General features: G+C 33.1%; 1 protein-coding gene across 2 annotated transcripts in view; it reads right to left on the bottom strand.

Moving 5' to 3' along the window:
• Positions 1-2,128: 2,128 nt before the first annotated feature.
• Positions 2,129-24,453, bottom strand: part of MDFIC (MyoD family inhibitor domain containing) — a 120,022-nt gene continuing 97,697 nt past the window's right edge. For both annotated transcript variants that reach the window (XM_007504172.3, XM_007504173.3), the window contains exon 5: positions 2,129-4,827. In XM_007504172.3, the coding sequence (XP_007504234.2) occupies positions 4,580-4,827 (248 nt within the window). In that variant the 3' untranslated portion in view covers positions 2,129-4,579. The remainder of the gene's footprint in view (positions 4,828-24,453) is intronic.

Genomic DNA, 24,453 nt, shown 5'->3' with positions numbered 1-24,453 from the left:
ATCCACAGATTTTTTCTGTGTTTTCAAGTTTAGTCCCAAAGAAGGGATATGAATGTATCTCCCTCCCTTCTTTGCAGAGAAGGACTATGGGTGTAGAATACTGCATAATGCCATTTTTAAAAATATGTTGGTTAATTTTTCTGAACTGTTTTGTTAAAAAAAATTATTCATTTTAAAATTTGTTCCTCTTAAAGAATGGCTGGGGGTGAGTTTGAGAATGGCTTAGAAAAAATAGTGCCTTCTTCAAGAATAAATTGACTCAGTTTACAACTTGGCAACAACCGTTTTTTAGAACTTTAGGAGGAAAATCATGCAATTTCTAGATTTTGTACATAAATTTTATGATTTTTAATCATTTGATTTATACAAAATTACAGTTTAATAATAGCTGGCTTTGATTTCTCTCATATTATTTGATCTCTACTAACCTGATATAAGCACTAGAATTATCCTCATTCAATATAGTATGAAAATAAGGATAAGCTGTAGTAAGTGACATACCCAGCATCATACAGCCAATAACCCACATTAGAACCCAGATCTGACTCAAAAGTACAAATACTCTATCCGCTACACCACCTAGCTGCCAACACGGGACATGATTAGTATTAGTAAAGATGAAAGGTAGACTATGAAGTTGTCTTCATTCCTAGATGCTCAAAGCTGGAAGGGTTTCACAGGATATCTAAATCAACTAAAAACTGAAGAAAAATTGCCTTTACAACATGACTGATAAGCATTCATACAATCATTTGTTGTAAATCTCTAGAAACACTTAAGGCAACTCGTTACCACTTAAGGCAACCTGGTCTACCTGCTGCTAATTTAAATTATTAGGACATTTTCCTTCTTCCTTCATCCTAAATTTGCCTCTGCACCTTCCATTTATTAATACTAGTTCCTGCTTTGGAGGGCCAAGCAGAACAAGACGATTCCCCCTTCCTTACACATACACACACAGCATGTCTTTTCTTTATGTACTTATAGCTTCATTCTAAATATCCTTAATTCATTCAACTGCTACTCCCATGATGAGAACCTTAAAACCTTTCCCAATTCCAGCCACCCACCTCTGGATGCTTTCCCTCCCAATGTTCCTCCCAAAATGTAATGTCCACAGCTGAATATAACACTATAAATATGATCTGTCCAAAGAGAAATACGGCAGGACTATCCACTCATTCATTCTGGAAGGTTTATAATTTCTAAAAAATTATCATGACCAACCATTTGTGCTTACTAAATTTTATTTAAATAGATTCAGTCTTGTTTTAGTCCAACACTGTTTTTTGTTTTTTTTATGGATCATGACTATCATCAAATGTGTTAGCTATCTTTCCTAGCTTTGGGTCATTTATTTATTTGACAAGCATTTCATCTTTGACTTGATGCATACCCTTGATAAAGTGTTAAATAGCAAAAGGCCAACCATAAATCCCCAAGGGTTCTCCACTAAAAGATCTTCAGCAAATTTGACATCATACAATCAATTCCCAAAGTCTAGAGTAAAGGAAGTGATAAGGTGAAGTAAAAGCCTATGGCTTTGAGTAGTTAATCTATAGCAATGGAACAAATATCAAAATTATTCTTCTTCAAGATATAGTCATGGGTTTCCTAAAGCAGTGGGCTTAATGATTTGCTTAGTCAAACACCATCTATCCTAAGATATCAAGTTAAATATTACTTATATAATGTAATGGAGAATCTATCAGAATAATTTGAACATTTCTTATGACTTTCATTCTCATGAGATCCATTAAACCTAACACTGAAGATGTACTACTTGTGAATGATCAGTATGTTTAATCATACAGTAAAAGTTGGCTTTTTAGTAAGTTAAATGTGAAAATTTTAAAGTTGGTTATGAGAAAATTTGGTGTACATGAACTTATAAATGATTTTTAAAAAATAAAGCAAACCTCTGATATCAGAATGTAGTGTGTCTATTTGTCCATTCTGGTTCATTTATGGTCATGGATAACATCTGAGTGACACTATCAGCATAGCTGTCTTCAGGGTAAAAAAGTAATAAGATGAAACAAACCTTCCAGTCTTAATTCATTTTCAGAAGGATTAAAAGTAAGAGCAAAAATCAGTTAACCACTTTGATATGAAAATATGCCAATGATTCAAAATAGAGCTGTTGTTTCTTTATTTTCAAAATAGTGTTCTTTAGGATAATACAAGATCCAGTTAATACATAATTCAAAGTCCACATTACCAGTTTTTAAGAGAAGGTTGAAGCTCTACTGCCTCACAAATGTTTTAAGTGTAAACCATAGAATTTAATCACAATGTCCATAATTTCTAACAGAACATCTTGCACATAAAAATTCTGAAACTGGTGCTTAAAATTACAAGTTCACATTTATCTATTTTTGTTTTGTTTTTATTATACAAGGTGCTTACAAAATGATTGTTTGAAGTAGACATAAAAGAATTTTGAGAAAATGAAAATGAAATTCCACTATCCAACTAATGTTCTCTGCTACAGAGACATATATTACGAAAGGATTGATATTTCAATAGCAAATTGCAGAATATATTTAAATATCTGATATCACTTGGTCAAAAATTGTTTTCAGGAAAAATGAAATAATCTAAAAATCCCAAGTCATTACAAGACTTTATAAGATGATACTCATAATTTGTTATGTTTCATATATCTAGCAAGTATATGGAATGTTAGGCTTGGGTACATATAAATACTGAGATTCTGGTTATGTATAAAATACTACAAAGCTCTTATATTTTGGTTTAACAAATAGAAGGCACTCTTTAGGAGAGGGAAAATACTAGCATTCTATTTTAAATTCAATAACTCAAAAGTCGTCAGTTTGTAAAACACACCACAAGTGGTAATGAAGACATTTTGTTGTTACTATTTTGCTTACATATGAAATAAGGCAGCTTGGTGGCTCAGTAGATAGAGCACTAGGCTTGGAATTGGGAAGACCTAAGTTCAAAAATGGCCTCAGATACTTAGTAGCTATGAGACCCTGGGCAAGTCACTTTACTTCTTTTTGCCTTAATGCACTGAAGAAGGAAATTGCAAATCACTTCAGAATCTTTGCCAAGAAAACTCCACGGACAGTATGGCCCAAAGAGTGACAAAGAGGGGTACACAAGGGAACAACTGACCAACAACAATGACAACAATACATGAAATTACCAGCAACTGTGTTACACAAAAAGAATATGGTAACAGATAGCACTTCTGTCCTTGGCATCTGTGGTCATGCATTTCTGAGACGAACATAGCAATGCCTCTTTTAAAAGGCTATCTTATCTGTGCTAAAGGTGGCTGGAAAGGGCTGTGTAGCAATAAATTAGATATGTAGCAAGAAACATCAACCCAAAAATCTACTTTTGTAACTCCACAAAAAAATTACATTAAACCAAACATAACAAACTGGAAAAATCAAGACAGTAGGGGAACACACCATAGGAAAACATACTCCTCCTTCTAAAAGAATATACCCAAATGGTGCAAGTCTCAAATTGACTATAACTCTCCTTGTCTTTTACTACTTTCCTATTACATAAGGTGAATTCAGAATATGTGTAATTGATGATTCATTACAAGACTGGAATCTTGAAATCTAGTCACTATGGTAGAACTAGGAATTTTCATTTCATTTTAAGGAATGGTGTGTAGGAACTGCTTTTTATGTAATCTGTTGTTTTACAATTGGTTAAAATCTAACAAAAACTAAAAGAACTTCAAAAATGCAACTCCCCTCACCAAAAATAGTTGTTCAAATTAAAATGCAAATATACCAGTGCTACTCTGCGTGTTGGCACTGCCACTTCCCTACTCTGGAAATACTGTCAGCTACATAAGTCTTTATCAACTTAAAACTTCATGATGGAGATATATCATAACTACATAGCTATATATATATATATATACAGCTATAACAAAATATGCATTTTAGTAAATCTTAGCCTAGATGGGCTTTTCCCCTAAATACTTTATTTCTTACTATTTTAAAATGGCTATGTATACTTAAGATATCTACATTGTGATTGATTTAGTACACATAGTTTTCCTTTTAACCTCTAAAGTTTATTATGAAGTTAAACTCTTCAAGTAACAAATGTGGAAAGTCTCTGAAACTCAAGTTCCCACGATTTTGTTTTTGAGACAGTTTTGAGTCTGTTCTCTCTAAACTACAAAGAACAATTTATTTTCAACATTAATAGACAAATAACAAAAATACATCTTTTTTAAATACTCATTTAGAAATAAAAGCTTTTGGAATAAGAAGGCTTCCAGGAATGGTTATTGCAAATCTAGCTAAGAAGTAGGAGAAAAAATGAATTTTTTTCAAAAGTCTCCCATTACTTAAGCAACCTATTAAAGAAAAAAAAAGTAGTTACGATTTCACAAATAAAACCATACACATGTGGTTTGAATATGGAGTTTTCAAAGGTTCTTTAAAAGGAGGGAATAACAGTGCAAATGCTGGGTTGTTTCATGAGAATCTTGTGATGCTTTTTTGCCCACTTAGGAGAATCAAAAAACAAACAAACCAGAAACTCCAGTTTTGAACAAAATAAAATAAAGGATAAATATTTATGATGGGAAGCAAATTCCACAGCATTCCATACAGATTTCTAAACAGTCTGATGATTCACAACAGGCATCCATTATGCCACAATCCATGTCACAAGGGCAGTTACAGTCATCTCCTACTTCATCACCACAGCAACAGCAGCAGGCCTCCGAAGTACAGATGCCACATGATGCTTGTCCTAATACGATATTGCAGAGGGTCAGGAACTCACAGAACAAGCAGGCCAGGATACAGTGAACACAGCAATCTTCATAATGTTCATTCAATTGTCAAGTATAGAACAGAAAGGAAGGAAAAAGAAAAAAAATAATGTGTCAATAGAGAAATAATGACAACAGATCAAAAAGAATAGCAAACCACATGTGATCCAAGGGTGTCTTTTTTCTATCAAATACTAAAAAAGAACCAAAATTATCATCTATAACCAGGGGGCTCCTGAAATTCATAATTAGAAAATGGAATCAATAGAGAATATAAGGAAAGACATGAGGAAAAAAAAAACCATTAAAGAATCTAAAAGTGAAATGAGCTATATTTTCTTTATCATCCAGGGACCTAAATTTCCAAATAGGAAGTCTTTCCCATTTCCAGATTGACTCAAACCCCATACTGCAATTCTTGGGCATTATTTTACTGTTCTCACACTTTTTCACATCCCTCATCCAGCTCCAGTCCCATTTTTCACCACTTACTTTGGGAGCAGTAATCAAATCAACACTACAGTAGTTACTAGAGAGGACATATCAAACAATCACTCTAAACTAATGCTCAGAGTTTGATCTCTGCACAAAATTGTTAAACAAGTTCCCTGAACTTAAATTGGCCACTTCCCTCAAGGAGTTTATACTTTAATAGGGAAAACCAGCCCACTAAAGGAATGGTGGCTAAGAGATTTTTATGGTTTTCTTTTCCTTTTTTCTTTCTTTCTTTTTTTTTGTGGAGGAGGTGGGAAAGATACCCTCAGCACTTAGCTGGCAAATCCCAAGTGCTTTTTTGCTCAATCATTCATTCATTCATACTGGTTAGTCATGAGTGTCTCTTCACTGGAGACCTTTAAACAGAGGCTGGATGACCACATGTTTTCAGATGGGTAAGAGAATATTCCTACTCAGGTATTTGACTAAATTTGGGATTCTTTCCAACTTTAAGATTCTGTATCTACAAATCACTTTTTTAAATTAGCAGAATGAAAATGGGGCAGTGATGGAAAGGCTATTTTCAGCTGTAAATGTGATTCTGTTTCCTTTCTCTCTTATGCCACTATCTGCTCTATAAGTTTAATTTCAAAGTGAGCCCTTTGATGGCATGAATAAGATATTTTACTTTCATGATTTTAAAGGTCCTATCATGTTATGAACATGAAGCATTTTTGTAATAAATAAGGAAGGCTAGATAGGCAACAGCTTTTTAAGCAAACAATCAATGTACCAAATACATAGCAATTATTCTATCCCTTTTGATGTTACCCCAAAGTCATACTCTCCAGTATATTTTTCACTACTTCCTTTGTGCCCACGTGTGCATTACAATCACCAAATACTGACACAGTGTTCACTTCCAATTCCATTTGAGACAATTTTCATTTCCAGACTTATAGAGTCAGTCAGAAGTCACCTGGCCTCAAAGAAATTTAAATCAGCTTTCATAAAACTCTGATGAATACCTAGAGACACTGCTGAATGTTTGGTGGGTGTGTTTATTATTATCATCACCTAACACTCACTGCAAAGCCATATGCCATTTTTTACAGCAAAAGCCTAATTGTGGCAGGCAGTTTCTAAGACTAACTCAGTTTTGCAACAAGCCTGTGAGAATGCTAGCTGAATCCCATCCAATGACTTAAGTAAAGGCATTGGTAATAAAAAAAAAAGTGAATATATTAGTGGGCACTCACTCTAACAGCAGTGTCCCGGCTGGCTTCTAATTAAGCAAGAAATTTTATATGAATTATGTATTCAGATAAGAATCTGGCTATACCAGAAAAATCTGGTGTGGTTTAGTCATGGAATGATGAGTAAACACTCATCATGAGTAAATTCCCATCTAAATTAAAAACATTAAACATTGCTACAAGAAGTCAACTTAAACAGTACAATTTAGATAGTAAAGTAGCCCTTGAAATATGGGGTCTGATGGCATATAGTTAGGATCTTATTCTCAGAGAACTTATGTATTAATGTGACTAAAACCCCAATATGGAAAACTAGCATGAATCTCAAGTCCATATAATGTCTTAGCACCATAAAGTAAAGAAGGATTCTCCTGTGACATGGGAAAAACTATGGGTCAAATCATGTCCCCTAAAAATATAATCAATATGTTAAAAGTCTTCATTGATAGCCAACAGTTGCTGTCTTGCACTGATAGAAAGAATTTCTGTGCTAGATTGTTCTATGTACCAACAAAATCATAAGCTTGGACCCAAAAGGGAAAAAAGAAAGCATAAGTTATGAGGATAACTCTAAATAGCAAGCTTGAGAAACTCCCTGGCTCGGAGATTGTTTCTTCATCTGTAAATTAATAGGGTTGAACTAGATGACTTTTTTTTTAAGCATTTAAAAGTGTTTTTACCAATTACTTGTAATAATAAATTTCCACATAAGTTTTCCAAAGTTATAAGATCCAAATTGTTCCCTTCCCTATTTCCCTCTCCACTTCTGGAACTGGTAAGCAATTCAGTCTGGGTTTTATATGTATTATCATGTGAAACATATTTCCATATTATTTTTTTGGTAAGTAAATTTTAAAACCCAAACCCAAAAACATATGCCCAAATAAACAAATGAAAAACTGTATGATTTGATCTGCATTCTGACTCCAACAGTTCTTTCTCTGTAGTTAGATAGCATTCCTTCTCACAAGTCCCTCAAAATTGTCCTGGATCATTGTGTTGCTGACAGTAGCAAAATATATCACATTTGATCATTCCATAATATTGCTTTTACTGTGTGCAATCTTTTCCTGGTTGTGCTCATTTCACTCTGCATCAGTTGATGTAGGTCTTTCCAGCTCTTTCTGTAATCATCCTGTTCATCATTCCTTGGAGCACAATAATATTCCATCACCATCATATACAATGATTTTGAACTAGATGAATTTTAAATTTCATTTCAGCTTTAAAATTCCATGATTATGCTAATTCAAGTAAGTTTACATATAATTCATAGAAAGAGATTAATTTGAGCATGATAGTTATTGTAAAAAATATGAAACTTAAATAAGGAGGAAGGGGACTAGAAATATAAGTTTATATTTGATATTGTAGTGTTATGAAAGGAAAATAAGGGCAGATGTGAGGATAATAGTTTTTAAAGGAGATGATAATGGAATTCAATTATATGTTTAAAGATACTGAAAATCTCAAAATCCAACACCTATTTCTGTTGAAAAATATTACAATGCATAGGAACAAATGAACCTTTATTATACATTATAACTGAATATGTTAGCAGTATCTATCTAAAACCTTAAACCAGCATTATATATAACAGAGATGATTAGAGGCCTTTTCAATAAAATTAGAGTAAAATGAAGATGTCATCACCACTACTATTTGATATAGTATAAATATTCTAGTTACAGACTAAAACAAGAAAAAAGGGAAATGAGAGAATAAGCATGGGCAAAGAAGCAAAACTCTTGCTTTTAGTAGATGATATGATGATTTATTTAGAAAACCCTAGAGAATAAACTAAAAATTAACTGAAATAATTTAAAACTTCAACAAAATATTAGGACATGAAATTACTCCACATAAATCATTTGAATTTCTATAAATTTCCAAAATTACCAAAAAGAGAAATTCAAAAAAAAATAATTACAGAATGTGTAAAAAAATTTGAGAATCTTCCTGTCAAGAAACACTCATATACTATATGAACTACAAAACACTCTTCATAGAAATCAGCAGAACTAAGTAGAGTAGGCTAAGCCAATAAAACAAAGACAGCAATATTACCTATATTAATTTACTTATTCTGTGATGTTCCAATCAAACTACCAAAAAATTATTTAATAGAGCTATGGGGGAAAATTCATCTGAAAGAACAAAGGTCAAGAATTTTTAAGAAACTAATAGGAAAAAAGGTGAGAAGGAAGGTGGATTAGGAGCGCTAGACCTCAGACTATATACTACAAAGCAGTAATATCAAAATGATTTGGTACTGGTTAAGAAAGTGGTTGATCCACAGAATATCTTAATTATATAGCTTCCGGAAGTATGTGAATACAGTAGCACATTTTTTGTTTTATAAAGCTAAAGACCCCAGCTACTAGGCATAAGAATTCAGTAAATGCTGGGAAAACTGGAAAGCAATTTAGCTAGAATTAAAGTTTAGACTAAACATTGTATATCTGATCAAATGGATATATGACCTAGATGTAAAAGTTCACATAAGAAACAATTTAGCAAAGAAGAAATTACCTTTCAGATTTTTATATACAGAGTCCATAATCAAAAAAGAGATAGGAAGGGTCAAAGAAGATAAATTGGACAATTTTGGCTTATTATATGAAAGTTTTTTTGAAACAAAACCAAAGTAACTAAAAATAGGAGAAAAGCAGCTAATAATGGGGAGGGAGAAGAACTTTATGGCAAAATTTTCTGGAAAGATCTCATTTCCAAAATATATAAAGACCTGATTAAAATCTATAAGAATAAGAGCCATTTCCCAAAAGATAAACGGTAAAGTATATGAACAATTTTCAAAGGAAGAAAATCAAGCTATTGTTTGTACTACAAAAATGCTCTAAATCAATAATAATTAGAGAAATACTAATTAAAGGACCCTGAAATTATACCTCCTACCCTAAGATTATACCTCCTATTCATCACACTGGCAAAGATGACAAAAATGAAAAGTTTAAATTGTTGGAGGAGTTACAGGAAAATAGCTATACTAAATGCACTATGCTAGTGGGGTGGTCCAGCTAGTAGAATTGGTACAGCTATTCTGTAAAGCCATTTGGAACCATACCCCAAAAAGTCAGTAAACTGGGTATACCAAGTAATACCACTACATCTACAACCCAAAGAGATGAAAGAAAGAAGAAAAGTACTTATAGATAAAAGAATGTTTGCAAGGACTCCTTTGGATATTTATAGATATGCATATACAGCAAATAATTGAAAACAATTAAATGACTTAACCCCAGTTGCCTAGCCCTAACCAAGTTGCCCTGCCCTTTTAACTCTTCTGCCTCCAAACAAACTAACAAAAAAACAAGCAAGCTATAAATAATAGAGATCCAAAGTTTCACTTACAATTTGTTTGTTGGGTTTTTGTGTGTGTGTGTATTCTCCCTTGTATGTAGAAATATTCTTTTTCTGGTGCTCATTAAAATATAAAATTTAACATATTTTTTAAATCTATTAAGTGCACAATATACAAAGGCCCTGTGATGGGCACTGGGGATACAAAGGACATAAAAACAACTACATGAATTAGATATGGGAGACTATGGAGAAAAGAAGGTAGGATCCATGATTGTAGTGTGCAGGGTAAGATGATGATCCCTTTGTGATGGCAATTATTTCCATTCTATGCTTCCTGGTCCCCTAATCAATCTACAATTCTAATGCACTCCTGAGTTATTGTTCTGTATTCCAAACTGCCTACTAAATGTTTTCACCTATGTATTCTCTCTGGTATTTCAATGTCAATCCTTTTGAAAGAAAATCCATCATTTTTCTTCCTTAGTGAGCTACTTCTGGCTTCTTTATTTTTGTGAGTGTTATTGCTGCCACAGGTACTCATGGTTGAAACCATTTAATGACTTTCTTTCTTGTCCTGCTACATTACCCCCATCAAGTAGATATATCATGCCAGTCCTTCCTCTTTAAAATCTCTTCCATTCATGCCCTACTTATAATTTACAAGGCCCACTTTCCTAATTCAAGTACTCCTTACTCGAAGACCAAGAACAGCATGCACTTCTTCCATGAAGCCTTTGTTCATCCTCATCACCAGTAGTTGATTAAAAACCATAATAAAGCCTGGAAAGAATCTTAAAGGTCTAATAATTTTTCAGATTGGGAAATTGGGGCACATACAGATAGTTAATACAAGATTATGTCCTAGAACTTCACTATCTCAAGTCTAAATTGTATGCTCTTTTCCCCTATAAATTCATGGTCCCTGGTACTTATCATTTATATTTATCATATTAAATTTCATACTACACTTAAAGACTCAAAACTTGTGATTTCAATGGTATGGACACTTCCTCTACCAATGCAGACTTCATCCCATCATTGACTAAGTAGATGGTTTTGAAAACTACTGTCATAAAAAAAATTCATACTGTGGTCAACATGATGATGAGTTTCTCTGAATTTAGGAAGGCTAGTCTTTAGAAGATAGTCATTTGATGCCACTGAGTTTCATTTGAAACCTTTCCAGATAGAAAATGTTTGTTTTCCTTAGTTAGTTAATTCTATCAAATTCAAAGATGGAAAGGACTTCAATGATCATCTAATCCAGTTCTGTCGTTTTTTTTTTACCTGTAGAAACAAAACCCTTGAGAAATAAAAGTCACAAGATTTGTTATTGGCAGGGCCATGATTAGAACCTAGTTCTGCTGCTTCCTAGTCCAATATTCTTACAGGAAAATGGAGAAGATATCCTTAGAACTGAGAAGTCATAGTGCCTCACTACAACTTTTACAGACATTCTAATTATACTTTTAAAAAAAGACCAAGTAAGTGTTTATTTTAAACAGGAAAAAGAGTCTAGCTTCAGCGTAGTGGAAATAATTATTTGTTGTTTTGAAAATGAGGACTTTTTTTTTTCATTCTAGGATTAGGGCCTATTTTCGTCATTCTTTCCATTTGAAGTACTAAGGTTAAAGCAGTTTCTAGAAATTGGATGATGCATTATAAATGGTGTCCGGGGAGGGAGACTGGATATAAATATAAAAATTCCTGCTGGTTGACTTGTTGCCCATCTATCTTTTCTAGCCTTTTCTCACTGTATAAAACTTCAGACCTGGTCCCCTTACATTCCAAAGATTATTCTGAAATTTAATTTTTTAGGAAGAAAATTGAGAGCAATTATTAACTATCAGCAAATAAGTAAAAGCTTAGATAAATGATTTAATACTAAGAAGTGATGTTCCTCTTTGTAAAAGCCTGATAAAATTTAGATATCAATCTATCTGATATATCAGATGCTCTTAATCAAGAAGATATGCCAATCTGGAAATGACAATAATGGAAAAAACATAGCATGACCGAGTCCAGACTTTGAACCAACCAAAGTTAGGAACTCTAGGTGTAATAGAGGATTTCAAAAGATTAAGTTCTTGGTAAAGTGTTCATAAAACTTTCTTTGAACAATCATTCTGCTACTGGGAGAACAAAATAGCAATGTGGGCCCCTTTTCTGGAAACAGAGTTCTATGAATAGATACCGGAAAGAAGTCACAAACCAGAAGGAACAGATTTTTAAAGATCTAAGTGATAAAGGATTTTAAAAAGAGACCAATTTTACTAGAAATAGTTTGATGTTTCTGTATGTTATAAGCATAAAACTTTTAGTGGTATACAGAATACACTAAGTTTTAACTCAAGTTATTTAATCATCTGGATTGGAGTTTTTTCTCCTGTCTTTTCCCTAGTAGATAGCCTTCCTTCCATCTATTTTTCTGTGACTTGGAACTGTGTTATGGCATAAATTGATTTGTCACTTAAAGAAAAGGGAAAAGCAAAAAAGAAATCAGAGGAAGTAGCTGTTTATAGCTTGTTCTCTGCTATCAGGTAAACAAAACAATACCAGTCATACTATGAGAATGAGTAGAATCATATTTTTATGGTAAATCAAAAAAATGAGGAGTACTTCTAATATGAACTTTTTTTCACGGGGAAAATATTTTAAGAAATTAGTGCAAAAAACACAAGCAGAAAATACAAATACAGAAATGCAAATGTTCTAAATTATTGGTTCCTTGAAGTGAAGATATTTCTCCTATAACATATATAAGCATGTGATTCCTTGTCAGGAAGAAATGTCATTTCATTTTCTAATTGTTGAAGATTTTACATTGTATGGCTTTATGCAGTGATGTGCACAATCAACTTCCAAAATGTTTGGTTGGTAATGAACAGACAGGTTTCAAGAAAAGATGGTTTTGAGTTCACAAAATCATTTCATAATTCACTGTCCTTTTTTTTTTAAGGGCAAAGCTCAGTAGGAGTAAAACTAAAAACTATTAGTTAAGGAAAAATAAAGGAATATATGAGCAGCATAACATATAAAAGAAAATCTTTAGACACATAACAAGACAAGAAAAAATGTAACATCTTCAAGTGAACAGAACAAAACTCTTCTAGATAGCTAAAAGGTCTTTAGGTTAAGATTGTTGAATTATTTCTAAAACTAGTAAAAGTAAAAAAATACAACCTTATTAAAGAGAACCTCAAATGACTGGTGGCAACACCTATAATTTCTACAGAGGAAAAGTTTGGTTTTGCTTTAGAGAAATTACTTAAAAAACAAAAACAAAAATTGGGTTTCTGAAAAAAAAATATTTTAAATGTACCCAAATTCCTAAAACTAACTTACTTCCTCAATTAAGACATTTTTAGAAATCTGTGATTGAAAAACGAATGAGGAATGAAAGTTAAAACACATTGAGCCTGTAGAAATCTTTTATCTTTCTTTGGTTTCCTTTTTGAAAAAAAAATTATTTCACAGGAAGTCCTGAATATCTGTGAAACTGGCAGTGAATTCTGAGAATAGCTAGAATAGCTATGAACAGTCACATGGGTTAATAAAGATTAATGCACGAATCTTATCTATTTGCTAACCCCAATAACGTTTCTTTTGACCAAGAATAACTCAAAATCTTTTTCTAATTGTTTGAGCTTCGAATTCTGATGTACATCATAACCCATACAACTAATATACACAAGAAAATTATGCACAACTAATAATTTTATTGCATCACATATAATACTTTGTCTGATACAATAATGAATATAATTAATACAAGTTGTATATTTTATATATATGGAATTGCATGTATCACTTAATTAATTACTTTTAATTAATTAATTAATACTAGTAGCCACAGATTTGTTAGCAATTATGGTTTCAACAATAAATAGAAATTGCAAAACAAACGTAAACAATGGCACTCAATATTCACAAGTCTTACCTCTTGTAGTAGGATTAAACCAACCCAAGCTTTGTAGACAAAGTTATCCATCACTAACAGTTGTTCCAAATTCTTTGGCTACTAAGGTTGTTCTCTGAACAACTGTGCCCTGGTAGCACAGTTCTCTGCACAATGGGACCCCCATTCAAGTCCTTTCCATATATTATTTTACTTTAAATACTTTAAAATTAAGTAAATTACTTTACTTAAAAGCTAGACATAGACATTGGGGCTTAGGTACCAAGACTGAATAGGAAAGTTTGATAACTTCATAGGAATAGGAAAGAAAGATTTCTTCAGACAAAATTAGTAAGTCGACTAGAAGAGGATACAGTCATCCTGGACTGCAGCAGACATTGCTAAGCCATTTATCTAGCTTCTATGAATCCAGCTGTGGGGAATGAAGCCCAGAGAGCTCTAGGGAATTGTGCTCCTCAAGTGTGTGGGGGTGGGGAAATATTTACTAAAACAGCACACAGTAGCCCAGTTTCAAGTGGTTCAGTGTCTCCAAGCCAGAGACCTTGAAGTGTTTTTGGCCCAGAGCCTTAGACTGACCTACAGCCTGAATAAACTGGCCTGGTGTGCACATATTACACAGAAACTTGTCCCAAATGGCCACATATCATTTTAGTTAGAATACAGCCAAAAACGAGCAACATTTTCCTACAATGGGGAAGAAAAATGAGATAGGTCAAGGAGGTTTTTTAAAAGTGTCAGAAAGACTTTATTAAAGAAAATTATAAGCAAGGAAGGCAAGTGTTCAGTTTCTATAGTGTTATCAGCTCCCTCAGGAACTAAAGAATAGTCTGGAAACATCTTATTAAGCAATACAACACTCCTTTGAGACAACTCAGGTGGTAACTATTTCTCTGCTCATCTTCTGAAAAAGTAATTAGAAGGAAACTTCCTAGTAAAGTATAAAGCACTTTATATTGTATTCAATTCTTGATTGCTCACCAAAATGTAGATCAGTCAGGTCCTTTGCTTTATTCTTTACCTTACTGCCTTGCCTTTGGTGATTTGTTTCACTTATTACAATTTCTACAATGAGAATCATAGAAATTTTAGAGCTCGGAGCCTTAAAAGTCATCTAGTCCAGATGAGTGGGATAAGAGAGAAAGAAGACTTGCCCATGAAGCCAAAATCTATCACTAGCTAAAATGAGCAACATTAAAAATAAACTATGAGTATGTTTTTTGCAATATCTGTGGATTTCATTTAATTTAGTTGGTATCATCATTAAAAGTGAACAATGGCTCTATTTTAAAGAGAATTGATATTTAGTACTTGCTACTGTTCATCTAAAAAATTTTAAAGCCAACCAGTATTTATTGAACACCAAATATGTGCCAGGCCCTGGGAAAATGCTAAGGCAATAAAGAAATGCAAAATGCCATCAAGTATAGATGGCATGAAAACAACTAAGTACAAACAAGATATATACAGGATAAACTACAGAGAAACTCAAAGGGAAGGCACTAATATTAAGGAGAAATGAGAGACTTAAGGGAAAAAAAGGATAACCACTGCCATAGGACAAGACAAAGTCTTGCAAAATGAAAAATCATTCTTTAGTTCCTCCATGAATCTTTGTCTTGTGTATCCAACATGTGTCTTCTTTCACAATATGACAAACATGAAAATATGTATTATGTGATAACATGTATGACCTATAAGACATACTCTGCCTTCTTGGGGTCAGGGGGGTGGTAGAAAGGAGAGAAAGAACATGAATTGCAAAATATCAGAAAATGAATATTACACAAATATAATTGACATGTATCTGGAAAAAATAAAATTTATATTTTTTTAAAAAGGAGAAATGTGAGATGCTTCTGGCAAAAGTGAGATTTTAGCTGAGATCTTAAGAATGCCAGAATAATCAAGAAGTGAAGATGATGAGGAAAAGAATTCTAGAGCTTAGAAGCTTCCAGAAAAAAATGCACTGATTTAGGAAATTTTGTTTTCCTAATAGAACAGTATAGAACATTCACTGGATTTTTAAGTATAAATATTTTAAGAGGAGAAAAGTAGAAAGATTGCATGAATTTTGAGAATATATTTATACTGAATACTCTAAATTTATAACTTTGAGAAATACTACATAAATATTAATTTCATAAAATTTCTACCTAAAGAAACTTCCAAATGTCTTTTTATTGTTCAAACCATTAAAAGGAGACTAGAAAGCTAGTATCTACAAATGTAGCTTGTGGAAGACTCAACAAGGAGCAAAATGAGTTTACACTAAAAATAGTAGAGATTATGCTTTAAGAGGAGAAAAAACTTTTTGACTGAGCCATAGCAGAATTGGCTACCATGTTAGACTATGGCATATTTATCCTTAGAATTTCTTGGTAAGTCAACCATCTGTCCTGAAAGATTTAGTGATTTATCTAGGGTGGAACTACTTAACTTCTAGTTCTACTGTTATATCTCAAAGATGGACTATTCATTTTCATGAGAAACTGAAATGTGCAGAATCAAAGTAAAAATCGCACTTTAGTATAAAAGTATACAATATTATCCATATTAAGCTGGCTTATTGCAATCAAGTATGCTAACAGGAAAGATTTTAGCTGAAAATGAACCAAAATATGCATTGGGGATTTTAAAAATATTCTGCTAGTATATTTGCAATAGATTGCTATGCTTAGTGATAACATCTATGCACTGGTAAACCACAACTTCTGGTTAACATTAAAAATCTGAAACTAAATTCCTTTGCTTTAACAAAATTGCATTTTTGATATTTTTGATCATTTAAATAAGTTTTTTAAGTTATGCATACTTTTTTTCTTTTTTAAAAAAGTCCTTACCTTTTATCTTAGAATCAATACTGTGTTTTGGTTCCAAGTGAGAAGAATAGTAAGGGCTAGGCAATGGGAATTAAGTGACTTGCCCAGGGTCATTCATACAGCTTAGAAATGTCTAAAGTCACATCTGAACTTATCTTTAGGCCTAGCTTTTAATATCCTGAGCAACCCAGCTGCCACAACCATGCCTATGTTTTAAGATTCACACATTAATTTCACTTTTCCCCATACTTTCTTACTTTTCAATTTTGCTGATTGTTGGGGTTAGAGCCAAGACAGTAAAATAGAGAAAGTACTTAGTCATTTTCTCCCATCATTCCCCTCCCAACAATTTTAAAATAATACTTCAAATTCTGGAGTGACAGAGAAAAGTGTAAAAATTAAATTATATCGCCAATAATAAAAGATCAAAGTGAGATATTCTTCCAACCCAAGACAAAAATAAGATGTTAGAAAGAGAGATCTCTGACAGAATGGAGGAGGATAGCCTGAAGTCTACATGAATGAAACACCAGTGTTGGAACTAGGTATTAGCAAAAGCAACTTTAGGAGTTCTTAAGTCAGAGACAATAAAGAGACCTGACAACTAGTCAGAAAGAGATTAGAGGGGCTTCCTATGCTAGCACTACACAAAGGACCATAAACTTTTTGGCAGATTCATTGTCTATGCCCACCTTCTGAGGCACAGCTCAAGGGCAGGGAGTAACATTTTTGGTCAAGAGGGAGTGGAAACACTGAGGAACAGTATCACTTACAGCCCCAAGAAATCAAGGAGCTTGAGGAACTGTACTTCTGGTCCCAAAAGAACAGGAAACCTGAGGAGCAGCTTTGGTTGTAATCCCAAGAGATCAGGGGCCCTTGCCTGAGTAAAGAAAAGAAGCAGTGATCTCACCTCTTGGCAGATTATAGAACCTTGGAAGCACCTAAAACTTTTAAATGCTCAGAGTTAACTCTGAAAACAGTAATGCAAAAGTATCTGAAGCTTCAGTGTAACTCACTCCCACACACACACCACAATCTGGGAACAGAGCCCAACTTTTACATAAGGTTCAAAATCAAAAAAGAGGTTTGAAAAATGAGTAAACAACAACAACAAAACCCTGACCATAAAAGCTGCTATGATGACAAGGAAGATAAAAACACCAACTCAAAAGAAGATAATGAAATAAAAACAGCTATAAGCAAAACAAAATCAAAAGAATAACAAAATAGGAGAAAATGTGAAATATACCATTACAAAAGTAACAGACCTGGAAAATAGATTAGAGAGATAAATTAAGAATTATGAGATTAACTGAAAGTCATACTTTAAAAAGTAGCCTAGACATTATACATCAAGAAACTGTCAAGGAAATCTATCCTAATATCCTTGAACCAGAGAATAAAATAAAATTGAAAACATTCCACTGATCACCACATGAAAGAGATTCCAAAATGAAAACTCCCAGGAATATTTTAGCCAAAATCCAGTGCCCCCAGGTTAAAGAGAAAATACTTTAAGCAACCAGAAAGAAACCATTAAAATATCATGGAGCCACAGCCAGGATCACACTCGATTTGGCAGCCTCCACATTAAAAGAGCAGTGGGCTTGGAATATGATATTCTGAAAGGCAAAAAGTACCAGAATTATAACCAAAAATAATCTACACTACAAAACTAACTATAATCCATCAAGTGGGAGAAGTAGATATTTAATAAAACAGAGAGGACTTTGAAGCATTCTCAATGAAAAGATCAGAGCTGAATGGAAAATTTAAATTTGAAATACAAGACTCAAGAGATATATAAAAATGTAAACATTAAAGAGAAATCAAAAGAGACTCAATAAAGTCAAACTGTTTACCTTTCTATATGGGAAGATGAGACATGTAAGTTCTAAAAGCTTTACCATTATTAGGGTAGTTGGAAGGATTCTACATAGAAGATACAAGAATGAGTTAATTTTGTTTGAATGATACAAAAAAAAGAGAAGTGAGAAGAAAGAATGCCCTACAAAATGGGGGAAGGGAAAGGAAGAATAAGAGAGATTATCTCACATAAAACAGGCATACATCAAGAATGAGCATTTATATCAGAGAGGAAAATAATGGATGAGGGGAGAGATACAAACAACATTTGATCTAAATTAGTTCAAACAGAGAAATATGTATATGAGTATATATTCATATATTATATATCTTATTTATATGCATATTTATATGTGTGTGCATACACACACACACACTCAATAAATAATAGAAATCTATCTCAACCAAAAAAGGAGAATGAGACAAGAGAAAGTAGGGGATTAATAAAAGGGAGGGCAAATAAAAGAAGGTAGTGGTGAGAGGCAAAAAGGTCTTGAGAAAAGGGACTAGATAAAAAGACAGTGAAGTATAAATAGAAGAAAAGAGAATAGAGAGAAATGCACATTTGGTAATCATAATTGTGAATGTGAATGGAATAAACTCTGATAAAATGAAATTGGAGAGGAGAATGGATTAGAAAACAAAATTCAACAATAAATTATTTATAAGCAAAACACTTAAAACAGACACAGACACATAAATACACAGTTATAAAGAAGAGGTTGCTTTTAATAAAGAGCTATGGAAACACAGATTAAAAGTAAACTGGAAACCAATCAATATAATGCTAAAGAATGAATGGGTCAAAAAACAAATCATAGAAATAATCAATAAGCTCATTAAAAAGAATGACAACAATGGGACAACATTTCAAAATATGTGAAATATCACTAAAACAATGTTTAAAATAAATCTTATATCTCTAAATGTGTACATCAATAAAAGAAAGAAAGAGCAGAACAATAAAATGGGAATACAGCTAAAAAAGGTTAGGAAAGCAATAATTTTAAATCCTCAACCTGAAAAATCAAAGAACAGATTAATAAAATTGAAAGGAAAAGGGAAAAAAACCAAACCCCATAAAAAACACTGAACCAATAAAAAGAACTAGCAACTGGTTTTATGAAAAAAATAACAAACCATTTATTAACCTGATTTAAAGAGAAAACCAAACTACTAATATTAAAAATGAAAACAGTGAATCCATCAACTAAGATGAAATTAAAAGAATTATTAGGAGTTGTTTTGCTCAGTTATATGCAAGTAAAACTGACATCCTAAGTGAAATAGATGAATATTTACAAAAATATAAACTGCAAGATTAGCAAAGGAGGAAATAGAATACTTAAATATCTCAGGAAAAGAAATTGAACAATTAATTAATGAAATGTGCAAGAAAAAATCCCTAGGATCAGATGGATTTATAAGTGAATCCTACCAAACATGTAAGGAATGCTTAATCCTAATAATATTTAAACTATCTGAAAAAAATAGCTGAAGAAGGAGTTCTACCAAATTCTTTTTATGATACAAATAAGATTTTGATATCTAAACCAGAGGAAAAACAAATACCTACCTAAAACCAATAGCATGCACTATCTGCCATGAAGATAAACTTGAAGCCAATAAGATCAATAGTGAGGCAAGGATATCCATTATTACCACTTTAAGTGTACATAGTACTAGAAATATTAGCTATAGAAATAAAAGAAATTGAAGGAATAACAATCAGCAGTGAGAGAACAAAACTCTTTTTTGCAGATGATATGATGATAAACAAGAGATTCAACTAAAAAACTATTTGAAACAAATAACAACTTTGGCAAAGTTGCAGAATGTAAAATAAACCCAAATAAAACATCAGTGTTTCTACATGCTACCAACAAAACCCAGCAGCAAGAGTTAGAAAAATAAATTATATTTAAAATAAAAATAAACAATATAAAATGCCCATGGTTCTATCTGGCAAGATAAACCAAGAAATTATATGGACACTTTTCACACAAATAAGGACAGATCTAACCAACTCAAGAAATATTTAATTGTTAATGGGTAGGGCAAGCCAATATTATAAAAATGACAAATCTAGCTAAATTAATTTTATTTATTCAATACCATATCAAACTATGAAAGAATTATTCTATAGAGCTAGAAAAAATAATAACTAAATTCATCTGGAAGAATAAAAGGTCAAAAATATCAAGGGGATGAATGGAAAAAAATACAAAGTGTAATAATTGAGGTACAGGGGATGAGGAAGGGTTTGTAATAAGGAATGGAGGAGATGAAGGGACAGAGGGAATATGGAGGGCTGGTGAGGTAAAGGGACAGTACCTTCTGGGCTGAGAGATGATCTTTGTAATTCCCTCACACTCAACCCACAAAAGAGGTACCTGTGGGTAATGTTAGGTTAAAGATGACAAGGTCAGGGTCTCAATGAATGGACTTCTGGGGGAATGAAGGATTTTACTTCTTCAAGGCTTGACTGGTATTTGAAACCCCAGAAGTCCCCCTTGTCTGGCAGGCAGACTGTCACTGTTGGCTTTTGTTGTTTAGCCAAGGCTAATGGCTAGCCTAGGTCACCACCCTTTCTTTGTTCTTCTTTCAATTTGAATCTGACTGCGAGTTTCTATTTTTCAAAATGGTTTAATAATTCTAGTAATAAGAGAAAGGGGATAGGTTTGTGGGGCTAGGAAACCCTACAGGTTTTCTTTGTTTTTTCTTCAGCTGAGCCAAAATGGCTCAGTTTCAGCTTATCTATCTTCTTTCTCAGCTAATCACTGTCTCTATCCTAACTAAACAAATAGCAAGTGTCCTTGGGAAGGTCAAGGGAGAAAGGATCTTCAGGGTGACCCCTTGAAGTTTCAAGGATCAGCCCCTTTCAGCAGCAGTTGTTGTTTGGTTCTTCCTCTGGTGGATACTACAAAATATTCAGGAATTTTCTCTCCTCTAATGGGTAAGGGAAATGGAGGCAAGGCTTTTTGATGGGTTGGGATCTAGAGCTCCTTGCTCCTCCCTCAACAGAGTTCAGAGGTCAAAGACCCCCTTTTTTTTTAACAGTTTCTCCCACAATCCTTTTCACTCACTCCAACTGTCACTCCCCCTCCTGTCAAATTCCAAAGGATGGCTGCTCAATCTCAGTGGGCAGAAATACAAAAGCTTGATTCTTATTTTTCCTTTTCACAGAAGGAAGAAGACTGAATTTTGAGATTTCAAAAGATATTATAAAGCAGTACGCATTTAAAAAAATCTGGTACTGGCTAAAATATAGAATGGTTGATCAATGGAATAAAGTAGTAAATGATCATAGAAATCTAGCATGTGATAAAACTAAAGATCCAAGCTTTCAGGGTTAGACCTCTACATTTGGCAAAAATTGCTAAAGAAACTGGAATGCAATCTGGAAAAAATTAGGCGCAGACCAACATCTCACACATATACTAAAGATAAATCCAAATGGATAAATTACTTAGACATAAAGGATGATAGCATATGTAAATTAGGCAATCATGGAAAAATCAGCCTGAGAATTCTACATATAAAAGAAAATTTTATGATCAAACAAGAGGTAGAGAGCATCAGAGGATGTAAAAAGTATAATTTAGATTACATAAAATTAAAAAGATTTTGTACAAATAAAATTAATGCAGCCAAAATTAGAAGGAAAACAGAAAACTGGGGAAAGAATTTTTATAGCAGGTTTCTCTGATAAAGGTTTCATTTCTTAAATACATAAGTAATCATGCCAAATCACAAAAATAAGAGCCTTTCTTCAATTGATAAATGGTCAAAGAACATGAACAGTTTTCTGAAAAAGAAATAAAAGCTATAAATAGCCACATAAACAAATGCTTTAAACTACTACTATTTAGAGAAAAACAAAGTAAAACAACTCTGAGATACCACCTTACATCTATTAGATTGGTTAACTTTACAGAAAAGGAAAATTCCAAATACTGGAGGAGGATGTAGAAAAATTGGAACACTAATACATTGTTGGTAGAGTTGTAAACTTGCCCATTCATAACAGAGAACAATTTGGAACTATGCCAAAAGAGCTTTAAAACTGTACATACCCTTTGATCTACCAATACTACTATCTGTATGTGAAAGAGATCAAAGAGGAGGGGAAAAGGAGCTATTTGTACAAAAATATTTACATATAGCTTATTTTTTGTGGCAAAGAATTAAAACTCAAAGGGATACCCATCAGTTGGGGACTGGATAAACAAATTGTGGCATATGATTGTGATGTAATCCTCTTGTCTTATAAAAAATAATGAGCAGAATGGTTTAAGAGAAGCCTAGGAAGAATTACATGAACTCATACAAAAAGAAGTGAGCAGAGCCAAAAGAACACATGATATACAGAAATATCAGTACTTTAGGATGATCAGCAATGAAAGACTTGGTGACTCTGATCAAGACAATTAATCCAAGACAATTCCAAAGGACTCTTCCAACTCCAGCAAGAGAACTGATGAATGCAGATTGAAGCATAATTTGTATACTCTATTTTTATCATTTTGGTTTATTTGTGTTTTCTTTAGCAAAACAACTAATATAGAAATGTTTTGCATGACTTTATATGTATAATCAATATGAAATTGCTTCTTACCTCAAGAATGAAGAAGGGGCAGGTGGGAGATTTAGAATTTATAATTCAAAAATTTTTAAATTATTATTATAAAATTTTACATATAATTGAGAAAGTTAATGAAACAAAAACTAATTTTTATGCAAAGAAACAAATTTCTTAATGATTACTGTTGAAGAACATTCCTTATAACCCATATCCCCCTCTATGAGAGTAAGCTTGGAAAAGATGAACTGGGGACATATGCTAGGGCTGCTCACAGCTTCTTTAAGTCATTGACATTTGCCTATTATAAACAAACCCAATGGGCTAGCCAGGTCACCTCTCTGTGATAGGAAGTCTTGACGGCATTGTAGCAGTAAATGGGAGCGCGCATAAGATGCTGACCTTGGTAAGCATTTAGGCTGACTATATTCACAAGCTTCAGAGCACTCATAACAAATCTCTAGGCACTTAGCTACTTCACAGTAAGACCAGAAAGGGCAAAGTCAAAATCTAAGTGGTGGCCGAGGTCCCCAGAGGGAGGGGGTATTCCACAAGGCACACAGTGAGGCAAGAACAGCAGTCACTGCATGTGTTACAGGCTTCACACAGACAAGAGTAGCTAAGCCTTGAGAAGGATAGCAGTGAACTCCAGAACACTGACAGAAAAGACTGGACAATCACCGAGGAAGCACAGCAGTCTAATAAAAATTCAAGGCAAGATGAAGGGAAACAGAGTGAGTCAAAAGTTTAAAAAGTAGCAAGGATAGCAAAGCACATTTTCAAAGCAGTAAGTAGGAAGTAATTCTGTTTTTTATGGAATTAATTGACATATCGATACTTTCCTCATTATTCTTCCCACACTCTTCCCCTTCCTTCTATCCAGGATACCAATTAAATTCAATACCCCAAATTTCATTCGTTGTTGTTGGGGTTTTTGGTTGTTGTAGCTATTTAATTTTAATTTTTAAATGTCACTGCAATGTAGCTCCAGTCACACAGGATAGTATGATGAATTCTTAAGTGTATAAATAGTTCTACTTTAATTTAGTTGTTTTGTTATCCCAGAAAAAAATAAAAATCAAGATCCCAGGAAAAATCTATAAAAGTGTTCAGAGTGCTCTAAAGTTGATAAAAAAAAGAGATATGCCAAGATTTACCATATAATTAAACAAACAATAGCAACAAAATACCACTCTGCAAATTACTTAAAATAGCAAGCAAAACCCAAGAATAAACCATAACCTTTTATAGCAACTAAAAAATGTCAACATAATAAAGAATATGAGTTGCTCTAAAGCTAGGGAATCAACACGGCAATGTAAGAATTGGCAGAAATAATCCTTCCAACTTCTCACATTGACTTATCACATTGGCTCTTGTGCTCTCCATGCAAACACAAACAAATCAGTTTTGTTCTATGTTTTTCTGTCTAGTAAGCAAATTCCAGGGCTCTAAAAAGAAGGGCCTTGATA

The sequence above is a fragment of the Monodelphis domestica genome, chromosome 5, assembly GCF_027887165.1.
Source record: "Monodelphis domestica isolate mMonDom1 chromosome 5, mMonDom1.pri, whole genome shotgun sequence".
NCBI classification, from domain to species: Eukaryota; Metazoa; Chordata; class Mammalia; order Didelphimorphia; family Didelphidae; genus Monodelphis; species Monodelphis domestica.
Note: the sequence above shows the minus strand (reverse complement) of the source record. Positions and strands in the feature narration are given on the sequence as shown.